Consider the following 23325-nt stretch of genomic DNA (forward strand, 5'->3'; position numbering starts at 1 on the left):
ACAATTTTCCAAGGGCTACCGCATGTCAGGCGACTATGTATCAGAATAAAAACTTGTTACATCTCCTTGTTTTTCAATGGTGACTTGTTGTTCTGATGCTCATAGAGGCGCGATCTAAAAGACAAGTTATTAAACTTCAGCTCGACAGACTGCGATGCTGTGATATAGTATACGACTCAACATACGGCATATTTTAGCGAGTTCAGCATAAAATTCAAAGTATTTGAGTTGAGACTCCTGGCATGTTTTAACTTATAGTGTGCTAATTGAAGATTAGGCGGTATATGTCGTGGTGGGATAGCTTGATTATAAGATGAAGCTTGGAAAGATCTCATTACTAGGCAATAGTATATGAGATGATCTATTCTTTTCCATCAAGGGGCACCGGTTCATGCTAGTGCTTTACAAGCTGGTTTTGTAACACTTTGGAAACCTATGAACGTAGTTTTGTGTTCCTTGACAGGTAAAGTAGAAGCTTGCACTGTTCTTACAATCAATTGTATCAGATTTAAATAATCTATTGTAACAAGATCATTAGAGGTTCATCATTATAGCAATATTAGACTCGTTTGTAGTTCGGGTACAGCTTGTGAGTGGAGTCTAAGATAAATAGGGGGCGCGCTTATAATCCAGTCCATTATGAGGGATCCAAACTCCAGAGCATGAGGGTACCTGTGGCTAAAATACCGACGTGGAAGTGACACCTGAGCTATGATAGTGCTGTACGTTGAGCATACCACATGAGCCTACTAAGAGTACAGGACCTGAGACCCAGCAAGCGAGGTATTGGCACGCCAGGACAGTTTTCCTGCATCCAAATGAAGACAGCAACTTCACAACGGACCTGATCCGAGTGGAAAATAACGGAATATCACTCCGCTCCCAAGATTAGCCAGAGCTCGCCTACGTCGGTACCCTCATAGCCAACGCAAGCAAGTGCATTTCCCAATCTTTTGAGCATCCAGCTTAACCACTTTTGAAGGTTAAGCATTTGAAGAGAGTAGTTACGATCATGCACGGCCGGGACTAGGGTCGGGCCGAGTGACCACCTTAGTTAATCATTCATCTTAACATTCATGACTCATAGACTTCCCATAATCAAGCCTTTCATCGCCCAGTTCTCCAAAGATTCTACGGGATGGCGCAAAAAAGCTTATCAAATCTACTGAAGGCCGCTTCTCTAGATCTAACCTCTTATGAGGATCTCTACAAGCATTTCCATGCCCATCCCGAACTTTCGTTGCAAGAAAAAGTCACCTCCGAAACAGTTGCGGCCCATCTGTCCCAGCTGAAGGCTTATGAGATCCACACCAATATTGGAGGCTACGGTCTCGCTGGCGTGCTTAAGAATGGCCCTGGAAAGACAATCCTTCTGCGGGCCGACATGGACGCACTTCCAGTCAAGGAACTGACAGGCCTGTCCTACGCGAGCTCAGTTACTATGCGTGATAGCGACGGAATTGAGAAACCAGTCATGCATGCCTGTGGACACGATATGCACATGACTTGTCTCCTTGCGGCGGCTGCGTTGCTTGCGAACGTTAAGCATGAGTGGAGCGGAACTTTGATTGTGCTGTTTCAGCCAAATGAAGAACGGGGTGGAGGCGCCCAGGCAATGGTCGATGATGGACTTTATTCAAAGATTCCTATTCCTGACTATGTATTTGGTCAGCATGTGATGCGAATGCGTGCTGGAAGTGTTGGGTCACGGCCTGGCACAATCATGGCTGCTGCCGACAGCTGTAAGATCACTCTGTTTGGCCGTGGTGGTCATGGTTCAACGCCACATCAAACGGTAGACCCGGTGCTTCTTGCTGCGCACGTTGTCCTTCGACTGCAGAACATAGTGAGTAGAGAGGTTGACCCGAGTGATCTCGCTGTCGTGACAGTGGGGAGCCTGCAGGCAGGTCAGACAGAGAACATTATTGCAGACAGAGCCGAGATTGGCGTTGACTTCAGGACTATCAAGCTGGAGACCCGTCAGAAAATAATCTCTGCCATCCAACGCATTGTTGAGGCTGAGTGCATGGCTAGTGGCTCACCAAAGCCTCCAGTTATCACACCAACAAGGCGGTTTCCGCCTACGACAAATGATAAATACGCGGCGACTCAACTGGCTGCCTCTTTTGCAGACCATTTCGAGGGCTTTGATGGTGATATTCCAAGGACTAGTGTTAGCGAGGATTTCTCCACATTGGGTACTTCGCAGGGCGTTCCATGCTCTTTTTGGCTCATTGGGGGCATTGACCCGGAAGTATGGGATAAAGCACAGGGGAATGAAGCACTAGTGCAAGAAATCCCGGGGAATCACTCAGCTCTTTTTGCCCCTGTGATCCAGCCAACTATGAAGGCTGGCGTGGATGCATTGTGCCTTGCAGCTTTGACATTCTTGAGAGAATAACGAAGTATTTTAGAGCGTAGTATCGGCAGTTTGAGCTAATCAGATTAACGTCCACACCTAACCTTCTGGCTATTATAGATACATTCCAAACTGAAAGGTACCCTACGCCCTTTAGGTGGACTTTTAACTACTACAGAAGGCAGTTTGAAGAGCCTAATGCACTTTCTTCCATCCGTCATTCCAACCAACCTATCGTGGTTATATTCCAAGGTCGAATGATTTAACACGTTGGTGCCTCAGGTTTGCCAATATAAAACGGTCTCCACCTCAGCACCTTCCAAATCTCTTCTCTGGATATCGACTTTTTCATGCTTTCCATTCTGCATACAACGCCTTAGGGTCTGCCGTGTTCTCATCGGTCTGAAGTTTTCATCTTTCATCTTTCGTCTTTCCTTCATCGCACTTATCATCCTCATCGACCCTCTACTTCATCTCGGTCTGATCTGCAGCTATGGTCATGCAAAAGGACGAGGCACAGAGAGCCACTAGCGCTGAAAATGGCACTTTGATGGCAAACGGTATAGTCGAACCTCATATTCTTCCATTACAATTACTGTCAAAACGAACGATAAGTCTCCACGCGGTAAAGACGACATGACTTTCTATACTATAAACACGAGCGTGATGGATAATCTTGGAAAAGTCATAGTGGTGTTGCGTACACTTTTGAGCGATCTGGTGGTTGTGGATGATGCTGTTTTATCAGCTGGTCCGCGTGCCTTGAATTTGGGAGCCACTGGACGACTATCTTTCGCCAAGTACCAGGAGAACATCAAGGAGGATTTGAAACTGGATGACCAGAAGTTTCAACGACCTTGGGATTACTACATCTACGTCGGTCAACCTCGTCAAAGGCATGGCTTCCTGCCTAATGACCGCAATTTTCGCGCAGCCGTTGCACAGGCTCTGTCTCAAACGCCTGGCAAACCCGTAATAGAAATTGCTATATATGGCACTTAGTGTAATACGTTTTCAACAAAGCAGCGATGATTCTTGGTGAGAGTTATCGAACTTTGAAATACTGATAATGGTGACTAGCCTTGATGGGAGTCGTACAAGGTGCCATAAAAGCTGAGTCTAACGAAGGTGTCCCAGATGCTGAAATTAGTGGATGGATGATGCCTTCAGATTATCTGTCCTCTATGCCTCAATTAACCATGAAGACCAGGATATTTGTTCTCTGTAAATTTGGGAGTATATCGACATAGATAGAAGCAAAAATGTCCGCAGGGGGGATTGAAAGGGGGATGAAGTCTATGATGCTCTACAATTTTGGATTGACAGCGAGAATTTGAAATGGATGAAGTTATGCTGAAAAGCTCGAGATAGCAATTCAATTCCTGTCAGCTTCATAACATTGCTGTATTATAGTTAGATTTCATGGACAGGATAAGAGCAATCCCATCAAAGTAAAAATATATTCTCTAGATGAGAATCTCATACTCATCGGTAGTCGATCCAGTTTCAAACCAGCGTTACTTCTGGTTAGGAATAAAGACAGTACAACGTTGGAAGTAGAAACTGAAATAACGCGGTGATGCAGATAGATATTGAAGTTGTGGTGGTTATTTACCTATGGACGGCCCCACAGACACGGCTCTTTCCGTCCATGGACCTCATCTTTCGTTGCCAACTGCTGTCTCCTATCGAACTACGCAGCACCCCTATATCACAATGAGCCAGAGAAACATCCAGCAGGACCGTCGCCGTCGCAAGCGCGTGAGCCTGGCTTGTGAGCCTTGCAGGTAAAGCTATTCCAGCCCGCAAGAGATTGTATTATGCTAAACTTAATACTAGACGCAAAAAGTCGAAGTGCCCTGGAGAACAGCCCGTCTGCTCGCATTGTGCACGACTAAATCAGACTTGCACGTATATTTCTACCCGGCGCATGTCTCCGAGGTTGTCTGAGACCCCGGCCATTGATGCGCGATCGGAGAGCTCAATCGATGGCCCTCCGGGGATGGTATGCTAGCCATCTATTGCCGGAGAAAGAGTACTGTGCTGACCCTGATTTCGTTGAAGGAATATCGCCTTGGACATCTAGAGGCACAGATGACACAGGTTCTACAGAGCCTAGGGTAGGAAATGAAAAAAAAACCTATCATCAGCACTTGACTAAGATGCTCGTGCTTATACAGACGCCATGGTCATGCAGACACCCCATCCTATCAGGACCACACATCACCTTCTTTGCCAAATTGGAATACAAATGAGCAGACTCTTCCTACATGGGAAAAGGTGCTTGAAGTCGCGAAGGCTTTCTTGATCTACTGTGACTGTCAGCCGCTCCCTCTATTTCATCGACAAACCTTTCTGGCGAACCTTGGCCATCGCGACCCTGAAATCATATTTGCGATCCTGGCTTTAGCAACGAGGTTTTGTTCACCCGCATTAATAGACACCATAAACGGTCAAACTATGTCGCAGCAAAACCTTGTTGCTTATTATGTGGAAGCTGCACGCGAACGTGTTATTAAGCGAGTTTTAAGTGGTCCGGTTGAAATGTCCACGCTCCAGACCCTCTGTATATTGAGCATGATTGACATTACAAGTATGGCGTGATAATTTCTCTTATTGATTCTGATCATCTTCATTTGGCTAATAGCACCAACAGATGGTAATACTCATCGAGCAACTATACATAGCAGTCTCGCTTTAGATCTCGCGAGATGTGCCAACCTTGCCTTTGAACAATCATCTATACAAAGTCATGTCGTCAGGGAAGAACGTCGCAGATGTTTTTGGAGCATCTGTCTTTTACGTCGACTGCACGGCGAAGACGTGCACATCCTGGAATTTGCCAGCCAGGACAGCCTAACAAAGTATCCCAAAAGTACAGGGACCGCGCCCGATATCACAAAGGTCGATAATTCAGGCATCGAAGTACGAATTGCCCGTGGGATGAAAGATGAAGGCATTGTTTCGTACCTCTTACTACTCAGTGAGACATTTTCCCGGACTGCCGCGTACGTCAAGCGCAGGGGCAAGCCTAGCGATTTCCCCCCGTGGTCTCCACAGTCAGAATACTCCAAAATCATCGCATTGCAAATGGAGAGTGAGACTCGTGTTCCTTATGTTCACCGGTTTAAGTTTTCAGGTCTTGCGGACAGGTCTGCGGACGATTTGCAGTCGAACCGTGATTATTGGGGTCCGTGGTTTCTCAATCAATTTATGTATCACACGATTCTTTGCCTCCTGAACCACCCGCTGTTGCTTTCTTTGAGTCTCCGCAATCATCGAAGCACCATCCCTGAGATATTTCTTCAACACTCATCAGATATGATCTCGACGCATACTTCTTGGATCGTATATTTTGTAAGGTATTTTGAGGAAAAGACATTTCGGATATCTGACCCGTTTTTGGGTTATTGTGCTGCTGTTGTGGCAACCATCGAACTGCAATTAAGTTTCACGGAAGACGAGAATATTCGAAAGGACAAACAAGAGCGTTTTGGGAGCTGCTTGAGCTTTGTGCAGGACTTGGGAAAAGAGTGGCCACACATGGCGAAAATGGTCTGCTTCGCCTATAACCGAATGTATAGATCAATACGATATACTGACAGTGTAATAGGCCGAAAAGTTGAAGGCTTTGAACGGGGCAGTTTCTGCATCGTATGTTCCATACACTCGAACACAGGACAAAAGTCTTGTGATTGATCTATCTCGATTCTGGGAAATACTCGATTATTCGTCTGGCTTTTCGGACGACAGAGGTAGTCTGTTTGGATCAACACTCTTTTCAGAAAGCACCAAGAGGGCTTCTGAAGTTTCTAGCACGACTCCGTTGCCTGAACCGACCAGGATAGGAGTATCATCACGGACAGCAACATATACGACTCCTAGCAATGTTGAGTTTGTCCATCAGGATGCTGATCATGGATTCAATACTGGACTGCTTCCTACGCAGTTAGGTATTTACGGAGATCAATATTCTATGCTTGCCGAGAACTTTTTCAGCCAGGGCCAGGATTTTCTTCGTACCACGGAAGATTGGTTTACTGCAGGAAATTTGTGATCCTTTATTGAACTTTATTATCATGATGATTTTCTAATTTTTGCGACATCAGTTGGCTCACAGGTTCATTTAGTTAGTTAAACTACTGGATGGCTGATTTTAGCTCGTGCACAAATTTCCACACTTCTGTGAAGGTGTTGTACAATGGAGCAGGAGCCACTCGCACAACATCTGGCTGTCGCTTGTCACAAATGATACCCGCATTTTCCAACCGTTGAGCGACTCGATCCAGAAGTCCCGGGTTGAGCAGTAAACTCAACTGTGCCCCCCTAGCATTAGGATCTGATGGGGTGATAATACGGAACTTCCTTGTCTCCTCCGTCGTGTCAGCGCACAGCAGGAACTCGAGGTATCTGGTGATAAGGAGGGACTTTTCTCGAATTTGTTGTATAGAAGTTTCGTTGAACACTGACAAAGTCGCACATAATGAAGCCAAGTCGATGACCGATGGATTTGAAACTTGGAAACCTCCAGCACCGGGGATGGGTTTGAACTCTTTGCCAAGGTTAGCGAGACTATTGGATACAGATAGGGAAATGGTTCAAGCTTACTATTGTCCATCTTAAATCTCACTGACCGGTCACCACCGTACCAGCCTGTCAAACGATGTCTATACAATGGCTTGTCTTCTCCTTGGCTATAGTCCACGGAACCATGTCGCTCATGAACGAAAATACCGCCCATTCCTCCCGGTCCAGAGTTCCCGTACTTGTACGTGCACCAGGCTGCAAAATCGACATTCCAGTCATGCAATTTGAGGTCCACATTTGCATAAGCATGTGCAAGATCCCACCCCACCACAATACCGTGGGACTGAGCGTGTCGAGTAATTGTTGGGATATCGAAGTATTGTCCGCTGTAGTACTGGATTCCAGGAAGCAGTAGCAAAGCGGCATCATCGGCGTGCTCGTCGATAATTGACAGAATCTTCTCAGTCGAAATGACATATTCGTCTTCGTCTGGACCAATCAATACCATTGTCTCTTCGGGCTTCCGACCATGCCAGGCAATTTGAGACTCAATAGCGTACTACGTTGTCATGTATCAGCTTCGTTTCTCCCCCTAATTCTCTCTCTCTCAAAAAAGGTACACAATACGCACATGGTCACTAGGAAAAGCCTTCCAATCCAACAGGATCTTGGATCTAGTTTCGGTTGGCTTATAGAAACTAGCAAGCAACAAGTGTAGATTCGCCGTCAATGTCCCCATAGCAGCAACCTCCTCAGGCGCAGCACCTACTAGTCGGGACATGTCACCGGCCGCCTGCTCTGCCAGTAGCTGCCACTGTCTCAGCGGGGAATCTGTGATGTCCCTAAAATGGCCATTTACTCCGATTGATGACCAAGTGTCTAGGTGGGCGGTGATATATTCGCTTATAGCGCGCGGCTGCAAGCCAAGCGAGTTGCCACAGAAATAGATACTTTCATCTTGTGAGAGGCCTGTTATGGGCACATTAGCACTATCGTACCTCTAACAAGATGATCTTGATAAGTATAGTTATTTTCAGCAACGTACCCGGTTTCGCTAACTTGGTAGCCTTCAGATTCTCTTTTGAAGGGATGATAAACTTGTCCCGAAATGATCTCAAAGGATCCGCAGCATCGAGTGACGCTGCATATTCAAGACTTGTGGCATGGCTTGGGAATGGCTGGAATTTGCTGTTTCCCGCTTGAGAAGCCACTGGTGTTGTGGTTGCTGAGGGTGCCATTATTATCAACGTCGTCGGATTTCTAACGAGGAAACGATAACTATCGCTTTTATTAGAGAAAACTTCAAATTTATTCACGAACGGCGCTGGAAAAGAACGAAAGAGGGGGACAATAATAGAGCTTATCAAATATTAATCAAATTATAGCTAGTTACATAGTACGTCGTGCTACTAATTTCTATCACTTATCTAGTATCCGTTTCCGCATCCGTGTCCGCATCCGTTCCCGCTTCCGCGTCATATCCGTGTCTAGCCGTTGCAAAACCCTAGGAAAAAAGTGACGACTACGTAGTACGCTTCACAAGATAGCCGAAAAAATCCTGGTAGAATATGAATTAATATACTCTTATCACGGATGACACGGAATATGGGAGACTAGAATGGGTTAGCAGACTTATTTAGTCATTGAATAATGTGGTTACATGTACAAATATCATCGTTGGAAGACTCTGGCTATATACACCACTAAATACCTGCCCTTATTCTCTCCTACTTCATCTGCTCATCTTTCTTTATCCCCATTAGCTTACATTCTACCAAGCAGGCAAACAAAATTTCAAAATGCTAGACGTCCCCGAAGCAGTTGTCAACCTCGATGATTTCCGCATATCATATGAAACTGGCTTTTTGCCATGTACTACTACTACAACTATGAACAAAGAAAGCCGCCCTCTTCACAAACTCTCAAACCCGTATTATGCGCCCTGGGAGGATATCATGCCGGATCTGCCTGAACTTATCCGTTCAGGCGAGATTAGGAGGAGAGTTCTTGATCTACCGGTTTTGTCGGTGGAGGGGCTTAACAGTCAATCACAAAATGATCATGAAAATCACGATGAGGCCGAATGGCAGAGAGCATATGTCATACTTGGATTTTTGACTCACGCGTACATCTGGGGTGGGGAGAAGGCTGAAAATGTGAGCACCGGTATACCTAGGCGTCTACATTGGAACTATGTTGACAGATATTATAGCGACTCCCAGTATCCATATCCCTCCCGTTTTTACAAGTTGCTGCTCGCTTGGAACTGCCTCCGTGTGCGACATATGCGGCCCTGAATCTATGGAATTTCACTACTATCACGAACAAAAACACCACCAACAACGAAGAGGAAGAGGAAGAAGACATAGACCTCACCAATCCCGACAACATAACAACCATCAACTCCTTCACAGGCACCGATGACGAACGCTGGTTCCTCGTCGTATCAGTCGCCATAGAAGCCTGCGGCGCCAAAGTGATCCGTCTAGTCCTCGACACCATCAACGCGATCCACATAGCCGTCGGCGAGAGTCACAACATAACGATCGAAGCCAAAAACACACTTATCACAAACTTTCTTTCCCAAATGGCAGACTGCATAGATGAATTGGGCCGCATATTGGACAGGATGTATGAAAGAAATGACCCCATGGTGTTTTATCATCAGCTTCGACCGCTCCTAGCCGGATCGAAGAATATGGCTACCGCCGGCCTGCCGAATGGTGTCTTTTATGATCTTGGCGATGGCCAGGGCGAATGGCATCAGTATAGTGGTGGAAGTAATGCACAGAGCTCGTTGATTCAGCTGTTTGATATTGCATTGGGGATTCAGCATACGGCGAGTGGCGAGGTTGAGGGCAAGAAGAGTAATGATAAGCAGACGGCTTTTATGAAGGTAAGCCATTAATTTCTTCCCTAATAAAAAATTTCTAAAAAAAATCTAACATATTCAAGGAAATGAGAAACTACATGCCCGGTCCCCATCGCCGGTTCCTCGAACATGTCGCCTCAATCACTAACATCAGACCATATGCACTAAGTCTCCCCGCCTCGTCAGCTGTAAGACAGGCATACAATGCAGTGGTTATGAAACTAGGCGGCTTCCGCGATAAGCATATCCAGATTGTCTCAAGATATGTCATTGCGCCGGCATCACGGCCGCCGCCTCAGCGTCAGAACGGATTATCCACGGGAAGTTGTACGCAAAGAGTCAACCTTGCAAGTGCAACGTCGAGAATGAAAGCCGAGGCAGGTGGTTCGTTATCGTTTGAAGAAAAAGAAACCAAACGCGAGGAAAATAAGGTGTTTTATGGCACTGGAGGAACAGATTTGATTCCGTTTTTGAAGGCGACGAGAGATGGGACTAAGGCTGCGGCGAGATTTGTTGACTAGATATGCTTAGATATCTACTTGATAGACCACTTGTACTTAGGTGATTGGCTGTATATACAAGCATTTAGAGAGTTGATGACTATGATGCATAAATTCGCATCTCACGATTTTTTTACTGTGAAGTTGAAGCTGCAGAGAAAACTCTAGACATATAGACTTTGCTTTATTTTGCTTTGGGGCCGGATTAGGGCTAATGTTTCCTTGAACGTAACCCTCCTTAAAAAGCTCTAACCCAACTTGGTTGAACTCTGCACTAGAGTTTAGGCTGTTAGGCTGAGGGTAGTGACAAATCAAGGCAGTAGTATATACGTTGGCGAGATGATTCCACCCACTTCCAAGACTCATACACGCAGGGTACTAAAGAATTAGTTTCTATGAAGAAATTTTACTGCTGTCTTATAAAAACCATTCCATGAACTTATTCGGTACAACGTTGATGTGATGGTGAATTGCTTGGAATGACGACGAAGGGAAGAATACAAGTAGTAGATAGAAAAGCCTACCTAGGTATATATTCTGGCAGAGAAATAATGTGATTCACGTTATTACACTTCCGACGACTTATGTATCTATCTTTTCTCTCCCATCTTTCTCAAACTATACAAATGGAGGTTGTCTGTCATGGAGAATTAGGGCATATATCGACTAGTCCTCATCGGGACTAGTCCTTCCCCGGATTCGCAAGGCTACGGCGTCTCTTTCGGAAATACTTTATGCATCACTAACATCCCCGCTGAAAAAAAGTATCAACCAGCTCTGGTACACAATAAATTGTCAGGGTTGAGTGGCATGATACTAGTTATAACGAGGCCAACATGATATCAGGACCAACCATCGCTGCAGACTCCATCCCCGAGCTGTCAGAAGATCTGCAGCTCGAATACCTTGCCGAAGGAGGCGCGAACATCGTCTATCGAATATTCTTACCCCCTTCTGCTCCTTGTGCAAAGGAGACAATCCTGCAGCCTTCTGAGGTCGAATACTATGGCAATGCCACGCCACCACCGACAGAAGTCGAAGATCATGATTTGATGACCGCCGACATCGATGGCGATGCCGATTTTGACTTGGGTATTACCATCACCAGCGGGAAACTCCTTCGTCTCAGAAAGAACGTCCGCTTTGGCATGCCATATAGAGAGACAGCGAATGACTTCCACTCAACGATACAGCCATTGTTCGCACCAGAAGAACTAGTAGATCAATCTCTTGTGCGCGTACCACCGTCCCTGATCCAGCGCTGCAATGAGAAATTACGGGATAGCGAACGGGCGGAATATCCTAAACGAAGACCCGTTATTCGTCATGGCGTCTATCTAGCTACTGACGAACCATTGGGTATGCTCATTACTGACATGACCAATACTCCCACAAAACACCCAACAACACCCCCCAAAAAGACGATGACAGTCACAGAACTGAAGCCGAAATGGCTCGTCCAATCACCCTCAGCCCCCCCAACCGCAAAACGCTGTCGCACATGCGCATTGCGAGACATGAAAGCTGCCGATAATGCAAGTGTATATCTAAATGCTCATACCAACCGCATCCAATCAAGTCTAGGAAAAGCACCCTTCTGCCCTCTCGACCTCATATCCAACAACGAACAAGACATACAACGCACAATAGTCAATATTTTCGCCCGCCATCGCCCATATCCGAATCAAATCCGTATCATCGCACGGCGGCTTTATCGTCATCCAACACTACTCAAACTCCTCTCACTGCAACGCCTACACAATAAAGTTGGCCTGCATGGTCCGCCGTCCGGGTCGAGAGAGATGTCACTTTCAATGACGTTGCGAGATTGTTCAATATTCTTGAAGGTGAGTAAACCGCCAGACTTTGAGGTTTGATTCTTCACGCCTGCTCAGCAAGGACTGAATGAATGGTCCATATAGCTCCCCACCTCCGACGTAGAAGAGACGGATCTAGAGATGGGAACTATCGACCTCCGCCTCGGCGATCTCGATCTCAAATCAGCCGCTAATGGGAAAGCAGAGTACTGGCTTGACATTGAGAATCGACTGATTGATGAAGGATGGTATATGGGCCAGCAAGCGAGTCAGGATAGGACGAAGGGGGAATGCGTTTTGAGTCGTTAACTGATGTATATACCCCTAGACGACTTGCTTGGACTTGGTATAATTTCCATTATTGTATCTTCATCATCTTAAAAATGTAATAATATACTACTCGAAATGAGTAAACTAGTAGTCAGCCACCCCTATTTTGTAACATTCCACTCGCTGCCTTCAACCTCAGAACGACGGGGGTAAAATTTGAGTAAATTAAAACAGAAGACGAAGCAAGAAGAGAAAAATAGCACCACTCCTCCCCACCTCCCCTTGAAGAGAATATAATAGAAGAAAGAATCTATAGCCGCTTCACGCCCGCCGAGTACTCTTCTTCATCATTTTCCTTTGCTCCTTCTCCTTCTCTCGTTCCAAATACCGCTTCTGCTCCTCGGCCGTCATACCGCGCAGCGTGCGTTCACGCTCTTCCTTCTTGAGCTTCTCCGCGGCGTATTTGCGTTCCTCTGCTTTCTCTTCTTCTTCGGCCCTGCGCAGCTTGCGGATCTCTTCTTCGCGCGCATTACGTAGTTTGCGGCCCACTTCGGGACGGAAATGGGCCCCGGAGACAAGCGTGTCGGGGAGACGGGTGAAAAGGCTGTAGAGGGGGAGAGTAGATTCATAACCGTTAGAAGGAAGACGGAGAGAAAGTTGAATGCGCTTCTTGGGGGTTGCGTCTTCGATCCTGTGGATGGGAATGTATTAGTTCTGTTGTGTCTGGTAATTTTAATATGCTTGTTGTTTTTTTGGGGAAGAGACATACTTGAGAGGCTTGTCAACAGGCTGATCAGTGATGATCAAGTATTCGAAATCATCACCGGCCTCTTCAATAGCTTTGATCAACTGAGGGGTCAGCAAGAAATCGGTGATTTCAGCACTTTCGGTCATAACGGTCACCCAGTTCGGTAGCTTGGCATTGTCCTTGGTGAAAGTCATGGAAGCATCGTAACGGTCCTGACGAAGACGACGCATAGCATTCTTGTGCACAACAGCCCAGATGAACCCGTCGTAGGTGGAGTTGGGCACCTTGAGGGAAGAGGCATCACCAGTAGGCGTAGGAACGATATCCTTCTCCTTGCCATCAAAAGTGTACAGAGTCGATTCAACTCTCTCGACCGGCGGCGGGAAGCTATCCGTGAAAAGCCCAAGAGCATTGTCCATAAGAAAGATGATTGGGTTGTAGCGCTTGACGAGCTTGATGGACACATCAAGGAAAGCGACATTCTGACGACCGGTAGCATACAATTGGTATTCCTGCTTGCTCTTCTCCTTCAACAGCTTCTCGGGCTCGCTCAATTCAGAGGCAACACCTTCAACCGAGCTCTTGGGGACACCGCCGAACCCGACAATGGCAAATTCGCTCGCGAGCACGGGTGCATGCGCAACTGCCCATGATTTGGCCTTGCTCTTGTTTTTGCGTGTACCCCAGGAGTAGAATAATAGTAGGAGGATAATGCAAGGCAGGATGAACGCTTCTTGCATAAAGTCTCGTGGGCCAACCCTTTCCCAGACACGATACCATGCAGTGTACGGCACGCCACCAGCTGCAGTGGCTGAGCCAGCTGGCACGGAACCAGCTGCGACGGAAGGACTGGAGAAGTCGGCGAAATCTAATTGTCAAAAGACAAGCAGTCAGTCAGGGAGTTGCCTAGCTGGTGGGAGATTTCGCAGCAGAGTCTCGTGCGACCGATTTGACTGGGAGCTGCAATTGCGGCGAAGGGAGTACGCGATAAGCGACTTACCATCGTCGCTCTTGGCGGCACCAGAAGGGCCAGCACCGCCAAAAATATTTTGGAAAAGGCCGGCCATTGTGAAGACGAGTCGACACTGGGGATGTCAGAAGTTGTCGCCAGGAGAGGTGATCAGTGCGGAGCGGGAGCTTCCCTAAGAATCTCGTGGCAGCTAGCGGGATCCACTCGACGGAAGCAGAGAGAACATTTATGTTCTCCTTGGAGGGCGATTATTATTTTCTACTTGAATCAATCTGCATGATAATATTAAAAATTATGCAAAAGCAAGAAGGAAGCAGCATATAGGTAGGTGAAAAAGACTGAATTAATTGCGCTGGAAATCGAAACCACGCCAACCTGAGCAGATTGGTTATGCCAAGAAATAATTTGTCCAAGTGGTCTATTCCTACAACATCACTGGACATAGTCAACACGCTCCGGGAGAATCGACATACATGCATTGATAGCCATCCCTGAACGACGAATAGGAATGATTGTATTCCGCCATGAAAGCAGGATATTCCAAGGACCTGGTTCGACTGATGTTTCCTCCTGGTGATCAACATGCAAGGTCCTACGATTGAGACATTTCGGATCTACTCCTCCAAGTTCCGGACAAAAGACCGGTCATTCGGAGTAAAAATCTCCATGTCAGATGTCATTCTAGAATCCTTCGATGTGCTTGTTCACCGTATTCGAGCTCAGGGCGGTTCAATCTCACACCAATCAACTATGCCGTTCGTCCTTAGCAGTTGCAACAACCTCTTGGCCGAAGATCATTACTCTAAGCTCCAAGGCCATGATTATATTAGTGCTGACATGGACAAATCCAAACTCATTTTCTTGTGTAAAGATGCCTCAAATCATAAGCCCATATGAAACGCACAGGCTGCGGGGGCAGCTCTTTCTGAGTCAGATATGACTTCATATTCATCTAGACGCGGCATTTCTGAAAATGTCTCCCAGTCAAAGATTGAAGTATTTCCTTCGTGATGTCCAGATCAACAGTCCCCAGAGTCAGCAACGGCCCCAATGTTTGGGGGATTTGCGGAGATGAACCCCGTACTCCGCATATGATGTATACAGTATACCCTAAACCAGGTAACTACATGTACTTGGATGAATAATCTAACTACTAGTCGGATTTGACTATGGACTGGGTATAAGAAAGGCCTGTCTTCACGCAATGTAAGTTTCTACTTGCCATTCCTCGTTCATTCCTAAAGGCCTCAGCAGACTATCCAATAATCTACTCGGCGAGTCTCTTATTTCAAGTTCTGATACAGTATACTTGACATTATTCTACTAGGCTAACTTGCTGAAAACGAAAGGAATCAATCAACATGTATCGAAACATTCTAGTTGCCCTCATTGCCAACGCCGGCCTCATTACCGCGTGTACCTTTGTCATCAGCAACAGCCAATCCACCGTCAACTTCGGCGGAAGCAACTCTGTTTCTTGCTTATTCCAAGCATTCACAAGCGACAGTCCAGACCTATACAATGACCGTGCGGATGCTTTCGCAGAGGTAGATTGTTCCGGTGGCTGTGGAACCCTCACCTTGAACGGCGAGAGCTGGGAAGGGTGCATCAATGGTATCAATGACCTGGATTTGACGGGCACTGCAACTGCCGTGGGACCTTCGACAACTGCTACGCTTTACCCAGGTGCATCGTCCAGCTCGCATGTGGATGATAACCCGCTTGCCTCTGATCGATACCAATGGTACTACTTGGAGAATGTCAGTTGTTAAAGAATGGTGCAGTTTGCATCTAGATCAGAGCGATTAGGTAATTAATGCTCCCTTTGCTAGGTGCAATGTCAGGTTTGCTAACATCATTACCTGGATAGCCCATTTTATGCGTTGGCCCAACTCAGTACATAATGTCCAAAACCAATTGCTAAGACTAGTTTTTGTATGTATCTCGCTTTGTGTTACTGTGGCAACCTACGGACCTACTATTTTCGTCCTGATCTACTTTATGATCAAGACTGTTGCTACTTTTTATGTCAGACATTAGGCAGTTTACCTAGCTTCAACTATCGAATTTTTTATATGCACTATACATTCTCTCTGAAAAAAAGTCCTCCAATGGGTATTATTTTGTGATATACCTTACTCTCTTGCATTTATGATTTTTCACATTTTCTCTCTCTCGCGTGTTCGCTGCGTAGCCACATTTTCAAATTCGCCAGTAATATAACAATTTACCCAGGCCACTTTACAGGTAATGAAAGTGTTTATAGAAATATGGAGTCAAATCTATTAATACCGTACTGTCTATATGGTTGATAATAACCGGTTGCCTTTGATTGCTCATCTCAAGTGAGGTATACTTATATCCAGCTTCACCTAAGTACTAGAGATACCACTTGAGTTCAAATCTAGGCATGAATGACGACTCTAGCAAGGATGTCCGTCGTAGACCAATTTATAAGTCGGATACAGCACACTCGGCAGTCCGCCTGTCATTGTCACAGAGACATCCCCGCTGTCATCAACAGTGACATTAGTGCAGGAGATCAAATCTGTGAGTACTTCTCCAGCAGTATAGCCCGTCCCGGAGATTGTCAAGCTATATGAATCAGCGTCTGTGCCTACGTTTGAAAGCACAGTTATAATTTGGCTCTCATCGCTGCCTTTGCGAATAGCAAGATTATTGTCATCCTGGTAGATCGGGTAAGTCTTATAAGTCGTATACCCATTATCCCACTGAATAGCATAATTCCGAATCTGGTTCAACACAGCAATAAACGTATAGAGCTCTGCAGAAGTGTCATAGCCACTCAACCAGGTTGCCTCGCGATTGTACGGATTGTTTCCACCGTCGTAATGCTGTTCCTGACCGGCATAGATAATAGGGATACCATCCGACAAAATAGTGAAAGCAAGCGCATTCTTGGCCAGCGAGAAGTCCGAAGTGTAACTCGCAAAGCGTGGATTGTCGTGGTTCTCTGAAAACGAGCCTAGCAGATTAGAGTCCACGCAGTCAGATTTCACTTCGTTGATCATATCATATAGTTCGGAGATGCTCCCGCTGCTGCTCTCAAAGGCGCGTACGAGCGGGAAGTAGGTTGGGTAGTTGAGGACACCGTCAAGATACTTCTGGTAGGGGCAGGTGAATGTAGGGTCTCCGTCGTCTACTTCGCCGACACAGTAGACGCCTGATGCGCTGTTCCAGTCTGGCCAGAAGTCCTTTTGAACTTCCATTACCGAATCGAGTCGTAGGCCGTCGACTGGCTCATAGTTCCCATTAGCCGTGGCCTCGTCCTCATTGTCATATGAACGGGTGAGACTTACTGGAGTAGTTAGCAACCAATTCTGGAATCCAGTTATACCAGATATTCTGAACTGCGGTGCTCTCTGTATCAAGGTCAGGAAGTGAGACGATATTGTCACCTTCCCAGCACTCCTCGACCATGGTTTCGTTGGAGTAGTCAGTGATCAAGCAGAACGGATGGAAATAGCTTTCGCTGTTGAACGGATTGAAGATGGCATAATCCACGTCGTCACCCGCGCCGGCATAGCCCTACGTCTATCATTAGTTGTTTAGTTTATTTCAAACTATACCATCAGTTCTGGGTCTTACAAAATGGTTTGCAACGACATCAACCATCAGATACATTCCGCGATCATGCAGAGCCGTAGCCAGATTCTGCAAATCCTCGGCCGTACCGAAGTTTGAATTGAGAGCGTAGCTTTCACCTACATCAGTTGAAAGTTTAGGGACAAGAAGAAGGAGACTAACATGTCCTGTTGCCAGTATCCGTGGTAGGCCTCTCCATCCGCAGTTGATTGGGGCAATTGCTCGGTCACGGGGGATATCCAGATCGCCGTGAATCCCATATCCTGAATATAGTCCAGCTGTACAATTGTGTCAGTACTCACATCTTGATTTGTGGTTGCCTGCAGGTGGTAGGGCTGGTTACCTTGTTGATGATACCCTGCCATGATCCTCCACAGTAGTCCTATGCAGTTATACAGCATTCGTCAGTCAATAGTTTTTGATTTAACAACAACAACATACTTGGAGCATACACCATAGAGCGTTTCACAAGTTGCTGTCGTCGAATTATCCGTCCGAGCGAACCTGTCCGTAAGAAGGAAATAGATGGAGCGCGAGCGCCAGTCATCCGGCGTTGCAGCTTTGACCACCGGCGCCAAAAGACTTGCAATAGCAGCGATTGCAGCGAGTGAAAATTTCATATCGGCTTTTGTTGATTAAAACGAATGGCTCAGTCGGCTAGTAACTAGCATGGAAAGGACCGCAGTTTAGAGAGCAGGGCCATTTCTTATATACTCGTTTCCAGGTATACATACTCCCACAAACCCAAGCTTCTAGAAGGCGCAAATAACCTTCTATACGAAGTACGCTACTTGAACCAGATTGATTGCAACGTCTGGGCAGTGGGCAGGATTCAAAACTTCCCAAAGCGGGTCATTTTAGGGCTTCGCATCATCCGTCGTTTCACATTTACGACTAATCTTAGTTAGTGTTGCAATGCATCTGCCGACAGAACCGTGTATAGTAGCTATGTGCTGCAAAATGATTGAGTATGCTTGGTGGCGTTCTGCTTTAATGTTTTTATGTAGATCATATCAATTTTTCTTGAATGTCACGAGGAGGTCTCGGATTTCAAGTGCCAGCTTTGACATTCACTACTTCCTTTTGTTTTCACTCAAAAACTTCCCCAACGAATTAATGTATTGAAAATGACGAGCTCAGTTAACCTTGAAATAGGGGTACAAAAAGGGGTATAAATGCTATGTACCTACCTACGTCGGTACAGCTAGGGCGTATCCTACAATGAACTGTAGCTTATGGTTAAGCGCTCGCATTATATTTGGTACGATAGGAGGAGTTCCTAGGTTGACGGTGACTCTTGTTGCAGTTATTTCTGCTTTACTTATTTCTTTTTAGCCTTTGAACATGCCATTGATGAGTATATTATTCTGAGAGTCAATAATGACGACTTCAGCAAATCCTCCATAGCCGTGGTGCATTGATTGGTCTAGTATATTTGAAGGTAGCAGGGACTGTCAATGTTTGGCCTAGGTGGAAATATGAATTTGTTGTTCAATGAACAAGTCAAGCAGGAGACGCATAAATACTAATGAGAATATGATGCATGTACTTCGAAGGATTGTTCAGTACGCTTCAGCAGTTACACTTGAAAATATTCAGCAAGCAATAAACCCCAAACCTAATATCCACTTTGTAGATAGAGTGTTCAAGTTAAGTAACAAATTGATGATCGAGATAATTATAAAATAATGATATCAACCTTTCATTGAACTAGAATTGGAGACTTAGAAGCTAGGGTCAGATGGAATCTGGTTATGCATAGGGATAGCTGCTACAATTCAGGAGTGCACTAAAATTTGTTCCTTCACAAGCGCTAATTACATAAAATAACTATATGGGGACGAGAGGAGAGTTTGTTAGATATATGATTGTGTAAATAAAGAAAAAGTACCTGTCTGAATGTTCTGGAAGAGTTCTATCTAGTTGTGTTGAAAATTCCCCGAGTTCACTCCCAAAGCTTTCCCCCCCTTTTTCAAACATGCAAACCTCACGACTTTCCGAATTTCTCATTCATGTCACTACTCTTTTTTGTCTCCATAATCCCAGAGAACATCGATAGCAGATCTCGCAGCCTATCCCAAATCTCGTTTTATCTCAAGGCAATCAATCGTCCTCCCGTTTTCGTGAGCAACGACAATCCAAATGTACCAGATATTATTCACCAGAACATACAATTTCCATGAATTCCAAAGACCCCAGCAATTTGCCATATTCAAAGCCCGCCACATTGTAGTAAGGTTAGAAGTCTTTCGCTACTGGAACAATTCTACGAGCCGCTAGAAGGAGAGATCCTTGTGGATCACATACCAGTATCAAAAACAGTATCCAGAAATCCCGAAGATCAATTGCACTGTGAGAGATAATATTCTGAAGTATTATGATTACCGGACATAAGATCGCTTGTGACAGTTGCAGATAGCTTCAAGTTGGAGCTCGATTTTGGAAAACCACATATTGCGCATCACCGTTTATAAACTCTAGCTAGGCTCTAAGTTGCTTATGACTTCCATTTTATACAGTACCATTGGTACTGTGGACCGTTAAAAATCATCTTACAAATACTTGATGATACTGTACTTTTACCACAGTGGGGCACATTGATGAAATGTGTATCCATTAACGTGTAAACTCCAGTTATATTTAGTCCGATAAATTCTTCAGTTTGAATTAGTAGAAGCTTGAGGGACTCTTTTTAATACGAGTGTGTCTGTTCAATAGAGGTTTTGTCGGCATGGAGGAAGAAACATAGAATCTCAACGTCAACTAACAATCTGAAACCATGTATTTCCTCCATTGGCGAGCTGAAGCGGTGCATTCAACGGAATGCTGCCCTTCTGCCATTCAGTGAGACCTCGATATCCAAGCATACACTCAGCCATCCGTTCTTCATCTTCTGGGCCATATTTTCTATCCCATTCTGCTCCCTTTGCAAGCAACATTTCACATATCTGCTGAGCTACTGAAAGGTCACCGCTCGACACAAATTGATCCGACACTATTCGTCCGACCACCGCGTACAATGCACTGCCATAAGGCGGGCCAGTGATTCCAGGATCGGCATTTCTATTCAGCAGCAATTTAACGACATCACGATTATGATGAAAGGCAGCCGCTTGCAGGGCACTTGAAAAGTGTCGATAGTCGTAATCGTACCCTTCAGCAAATGGCTCCACGAAAGCAACTTGCGCATTGACATCAACACCCATATCAAGAATTTCCCGTGTCATATCGAGGCTTTTAACCGCTGCTACCAGTGTGTTACCTGCAGTAAGACAACTGCTATCATCGGGATGCACTTGTGCGCCTTTCGAGAGCATCAACTTGGCAATATCATACCACTCAATGTGGAGAGCCATCGCAAGGGGGGTATCGAAAGCTTCTGAGACAGGGTTGAGATCTGCCCCGCCATTAATGAGCAATTCACAGACCCTGTTATACCTCGATGCGTCGCTTGGCAAATCTTCCATCATGTTTATCGCAGATAATGATCCAAACAAAGCTTCAGGACGAATTTGACTACCCCGAGAAAGAAATAAATCCACCAGTTCAACACTGCCATTTCTCGTCGCAATAGAGAGTGCGTCAATCAGACCCTCTGCTTCTTCCTCTATTTTCCAATTGATATCGGCTCCGTTATTTAAGAGCAAATTGCATAGATCTGAATCTCCCATTAATGCTGCAGTCATCAGGGGAGAGTATTGAGCTGACTCGCTTTCATTGACGTGAGCTTTCTTTTCTAGCAAGATCTCGCAAATACTCTTGCTCTGTGCACGTATAGCCCGTTTCAAGGCAGATTCACCTCCGCAATTTTCGTTTGGATCAGCGCCACCCTGCAATAGGATACGCACCATGTTTTCGTTCCCTTTACCACACGCAATGGATAAAGCACTCTCGATGTTCATTGCATAGCCCTTTTCCTGAACATGGACGTTTGCTCCGTTTTCAATCAGTAGCCGGGCGAGATTTTCATGGCCGTGAGCAACAGCTTTCATAAGGGCTGTTCCTCGGATAGGATTTGCATATTGTGTAACCACAATTCCTGGCATCTCTTCGCCACCACACAGTTCACACATGAACTCGATCGACGGATGTGTTGCGAGTCCAGCAGTTTCCTCATGTTTCTGTGTAAAGTACCGTATGTCCTGGATCGCATCAATGCTTTTCGAATCTTCTTCCAAAAGCCGCTCGGCGAGAAACTCGAGTCCAAGAGCAGCCGCCCAACCAAGGGGAGAAGCTAAAGTGGGAATTTTGCAAGGAAACAGCTTCTCTGGATAAAGTGGATTGTATATTCTCAAGGCATTGCGATATACTTCCCAAGAGGTAAGAAATTTGATCACGAAAGGAGCGAGCCTTTCCTGCTCTTCTTCAGCAAGCCTTAGGTGTTCAAACCAATATCGACATGCGTAAAATAGAAGAGGAAAGTATTCCAAGTCGCTTTGCGTGCCCAGACGCATCGGACAAGAACTGTAATAATAAATATAGGCAATACAACTTTCGGCGATGGAAGCATGGGCACCACTCTCGTAGAATCCATACTTGGAGTATTCACTGTCTTGGATTGTGCTTGACTTGAAAAACTCCTTGACCGAGAAATGGGATAGAGACAGGTGTTTTTTTCCATCACCAATTCGACTCACGAAACTTGATAGAAGGGTCGCAATCCCCTCTCCGCTGAACTGATCTTCTTTTTTGATAGCAGGTGACCTAGTTGAGTCGATTATGCATGCCTCATTCACCTCCTCGAGACTAAGGGGCTGAAATGAAAGCGATATCCAGTGTAACGCCTTGATGATCTCAGTTTGGAGTCGACTGTTGACTCCTTGTAAGATCCTCATGTAACATTCATCTAAAGTACGTGGCATCGAGTTTAGAACTTCCTCAACATCCTTTGATCTCGCAATTTGGAGATCTTTCAGCTCATCAAGCTGGCAGCTAACCCATTGGAACCTAGTTCTCCATTGTCAGTAGCCGGAATCTGATTTCGTGCTTCAAGTAACCAGTCTAGGCCTTGTAGACTAATCTAGAGACCTAACATTCCATCCGACTTCCCAATAAGTCTCTCAATAATGTTCACTTGAGCAAGATTTTTCAGCTTGTTCAAGTTATTATTAGCCCGAAATTGCCCTTCGATATATAGCCGTATGTCATCGCGGTTTGTCATCGTGTCAATCGAAACCTGGAACAGTCGAGATTGTGATTTCATGGCTGCTTCAATATCCATACAACTGGAGCCCATTCGACTAGTGAATAAGATGTGAACGTGTGTTTCTCGATTTGAAGTTTCCGTTATCCACTTTAGCATCTGTGCCCTCTGTAACCCTTCTCGATCATCTGGTAACTCGTCAAGGGCATCCATTAGAACATATACTTCCTTCTTCCCCTTTAACTCTGCAATTGCCGCCTGGAGATATATCTGGACATCGTTGAAATCCATGCCTTCAGGATTTTTGTCTTTATGGAATCTCTTGTGCAATTTTTCTGCCATGGCCATTATGCTCGTGTCTACACAGAGCTGACGCAATAGTGATGATAAGCATATAGCGCTGTTGTGCTTGGACCGATCAGCGAAGGAGAAATAAAAGTATAAAAGTAAAGTCTTCGGTGTAGTTGTGCAATAAAGCTTTCATATGTTCGACCGCTGCAGAACTAAATAGTA

At 45.5% G+C, this 23325-nt stretch overlaps 10 protein-coding genes across 10 annotated transcripts; 6 read left to right on the forward strand and 4 right to left on the reverse strand.

Moving 5' to 3' along the window:
• Positions 1–1138: 1138 nt before the first annotated feature.
• On the forward strand, positions 1139–2401 carry UA08_05939 (hypothetical protein; the record flags this gene model as incomplete). Its single annotated transcript, XM_020268264.1, has 1 exon — positions 1139–2401. The coding sequence occupies one exon, from the start codon at positions 1139–1141 to the stop codon at positions 2399–2401; it is 1263 nt and encodes a 420-aa protein (XP_020118985.1).
• A 594-nt stretch (positions 2402–2995) lies between these two features.
• Positions 2996–3361, forward strand: UA08_05940 (hypothetical protein; the record flags this gene model as incomplete). The annotated part of the gene is made up of 1 exon (XM_020268265.1): positions 2996–3361. The coding sequence occupies one exon, from the start codon at positions 2996–2998 to the stop codon at positions 3359–3361; it is 366 nt and encodes a 121-aa protein (XP_020118986.1).
• A 714-nt stretch (positions 3362–4075) lies between these two features.
• On the forward strand, positions 4076–6416 carry UA08_05941 (hypothetical protein; the record flags this gene model as incomplete). The annotated part of the gene is made up of 6 exons (XM_020268266.1): positions 4076–4146; positions 4199–4364; positions 4424–4479; positions 4540–4952; positions 5007–5914; positions 5973–6416. 6 exons carry the CDS (start codon positions 4076–4078, stop codon positions 6414–6416), a joined length of 2058 nt encoding a protein of 685 aa, XP_020119333.1.
• An 82-nt stretch (positions 6417–6498) lies between these two features.
• Positions 6499–8124, reverse strand: UA08_05942 (Kynureninase 2; the record flags this gene model as incomplete). The annotated part of the gene is made up of 5 exons (XM_020268267.1): positions 6499–6931; positions 6994–7445; positions 7518–7855; positions 7885–7899; positions 7932–8124. The coding sequence occupies 5 exons, from the start codon at positions 8122–8124 to the stop codon at positions 6499–6501; spliced, it is 1431 nt and encodes a 476-aa protein (XP_020119334.1).
• A 561-nt stretch (positions 8125–8685) lies between these two features.
• Positions 8686–10279, forward strand: UA08_05943 (hypothetical protein; the record flags this gene model as incomplete). The annotated part of the gene is made up of 3 exons (XM_020268268.1): positions 8686–9042; positions 9099–9782; positions 9842–10279. The coding sequence occupies 3 exons, from the start codon at positions 8686–8688 to the stop codon at positions 10277–10279; spliced, it is 1479 nt and encodes a 492-aa protein (XP_020118987.1).
• An 815-nt stretch (positions 10280–11094) lies between these two features.
• On the forward strand, positions 11095–12384 carry UA08_05944 (hypothetical protein; the record flags this gene model as incomplete). Its single annotated transcript, XM_020268269.1, has 2 exons — positions 11095–12105; positions 12181–12384. 2 exons carry the CDS (start codon positions 11095–11097, stop codon positions 12382–12384), a joined length of 1215 nt encoding a protein of 404 aa, XP_020118988.1.
• Positions 12385–12666: 282 nt separating this feature from the next.
• On the reverse strand, positions 12667–14160 carry UA08_05945 (hypothetical protein; the record flags this gene model as incomplete). The annotated part of the gene is made up of 3 exons (XM_020268270.1): positions 12667–13036; positions 13115–13961; positions 14094–14160. The coding sequence occupies 3 exons, from the start codon at positions 14158–14160 to the stop codon at positions 12667–12669; spliced, it is 1284 nt and encodes a 427-aa protein (XP_020119382.1).
• A 1264-nt stretch (positions 14161–15424) lies between these two features.
• On the forward strand, positions 15425–15835 carry UA08_05946 (hypothetical protein; the record flags this gene model as incomplete). The annotated part of the gene is made up of 1 exon (XM_020268271.1): positions 15425–15835. One exon carries the CDS (start codon positions 15425–15427, stop codon positions 15833–15835), a length of 411 nt encoding a protein of 136 aa, XP_020119383.1.
• A 651-nt stretch (positions 15836–16486) lies between these two features.
• On the reverse strand, positions 16487–18289 carry UA08_05947 (Alpha-amylase A type-3; the record flags this gene model as incomplete). The annotated part of the gene is made up of 6 exons (XM_020268273.1): positions 16487–17378; positions 17422–17612; positions 17673–17781; positions 17832–17947; positions 18027–18051; positions 18111–18289. 6 exons carry the CDS (start codon positions 18287–18289, stop codon positions 16487–16489), a joined length of 1512 nt encoding a protein of 503 aa, XP_020119254.1.
• Positions 18290–20428: 2139 nt separating this feature from the next.
• Positions 20429–23160, reverse strand: UA08_05948 (hypothetical protein; the record flags this gene model as incomplete). The annotated part of the gene is made up of 2 exons (XM_020268274.1): positions 20429–22616; positions 22703–23160. 2 exons carry the CDS (start codon positions 23158–23160, stop codon positions 20429–20431), a joined length of 2646 nt encoding a protein of 881 aa, XP_020119253.1.
• Positions 23161–23325: the final 165 nt, after the last annotated feature.

Source organism: Talaromyces atroroseus (assembly GCF_001907595.1).
Source record: "Talaromyces atroroseus strain IBT 11181 chromosome Unknown scaffold_7, whole genome shotgun sequence".
NCBI classification, from domain to species: Eukaryota; Fungi; Ascomycota; class Eurotiomycetes; order Eurotiales; family Trichocomaceae; genus Talaromyces; species Talaromyces atroroseus.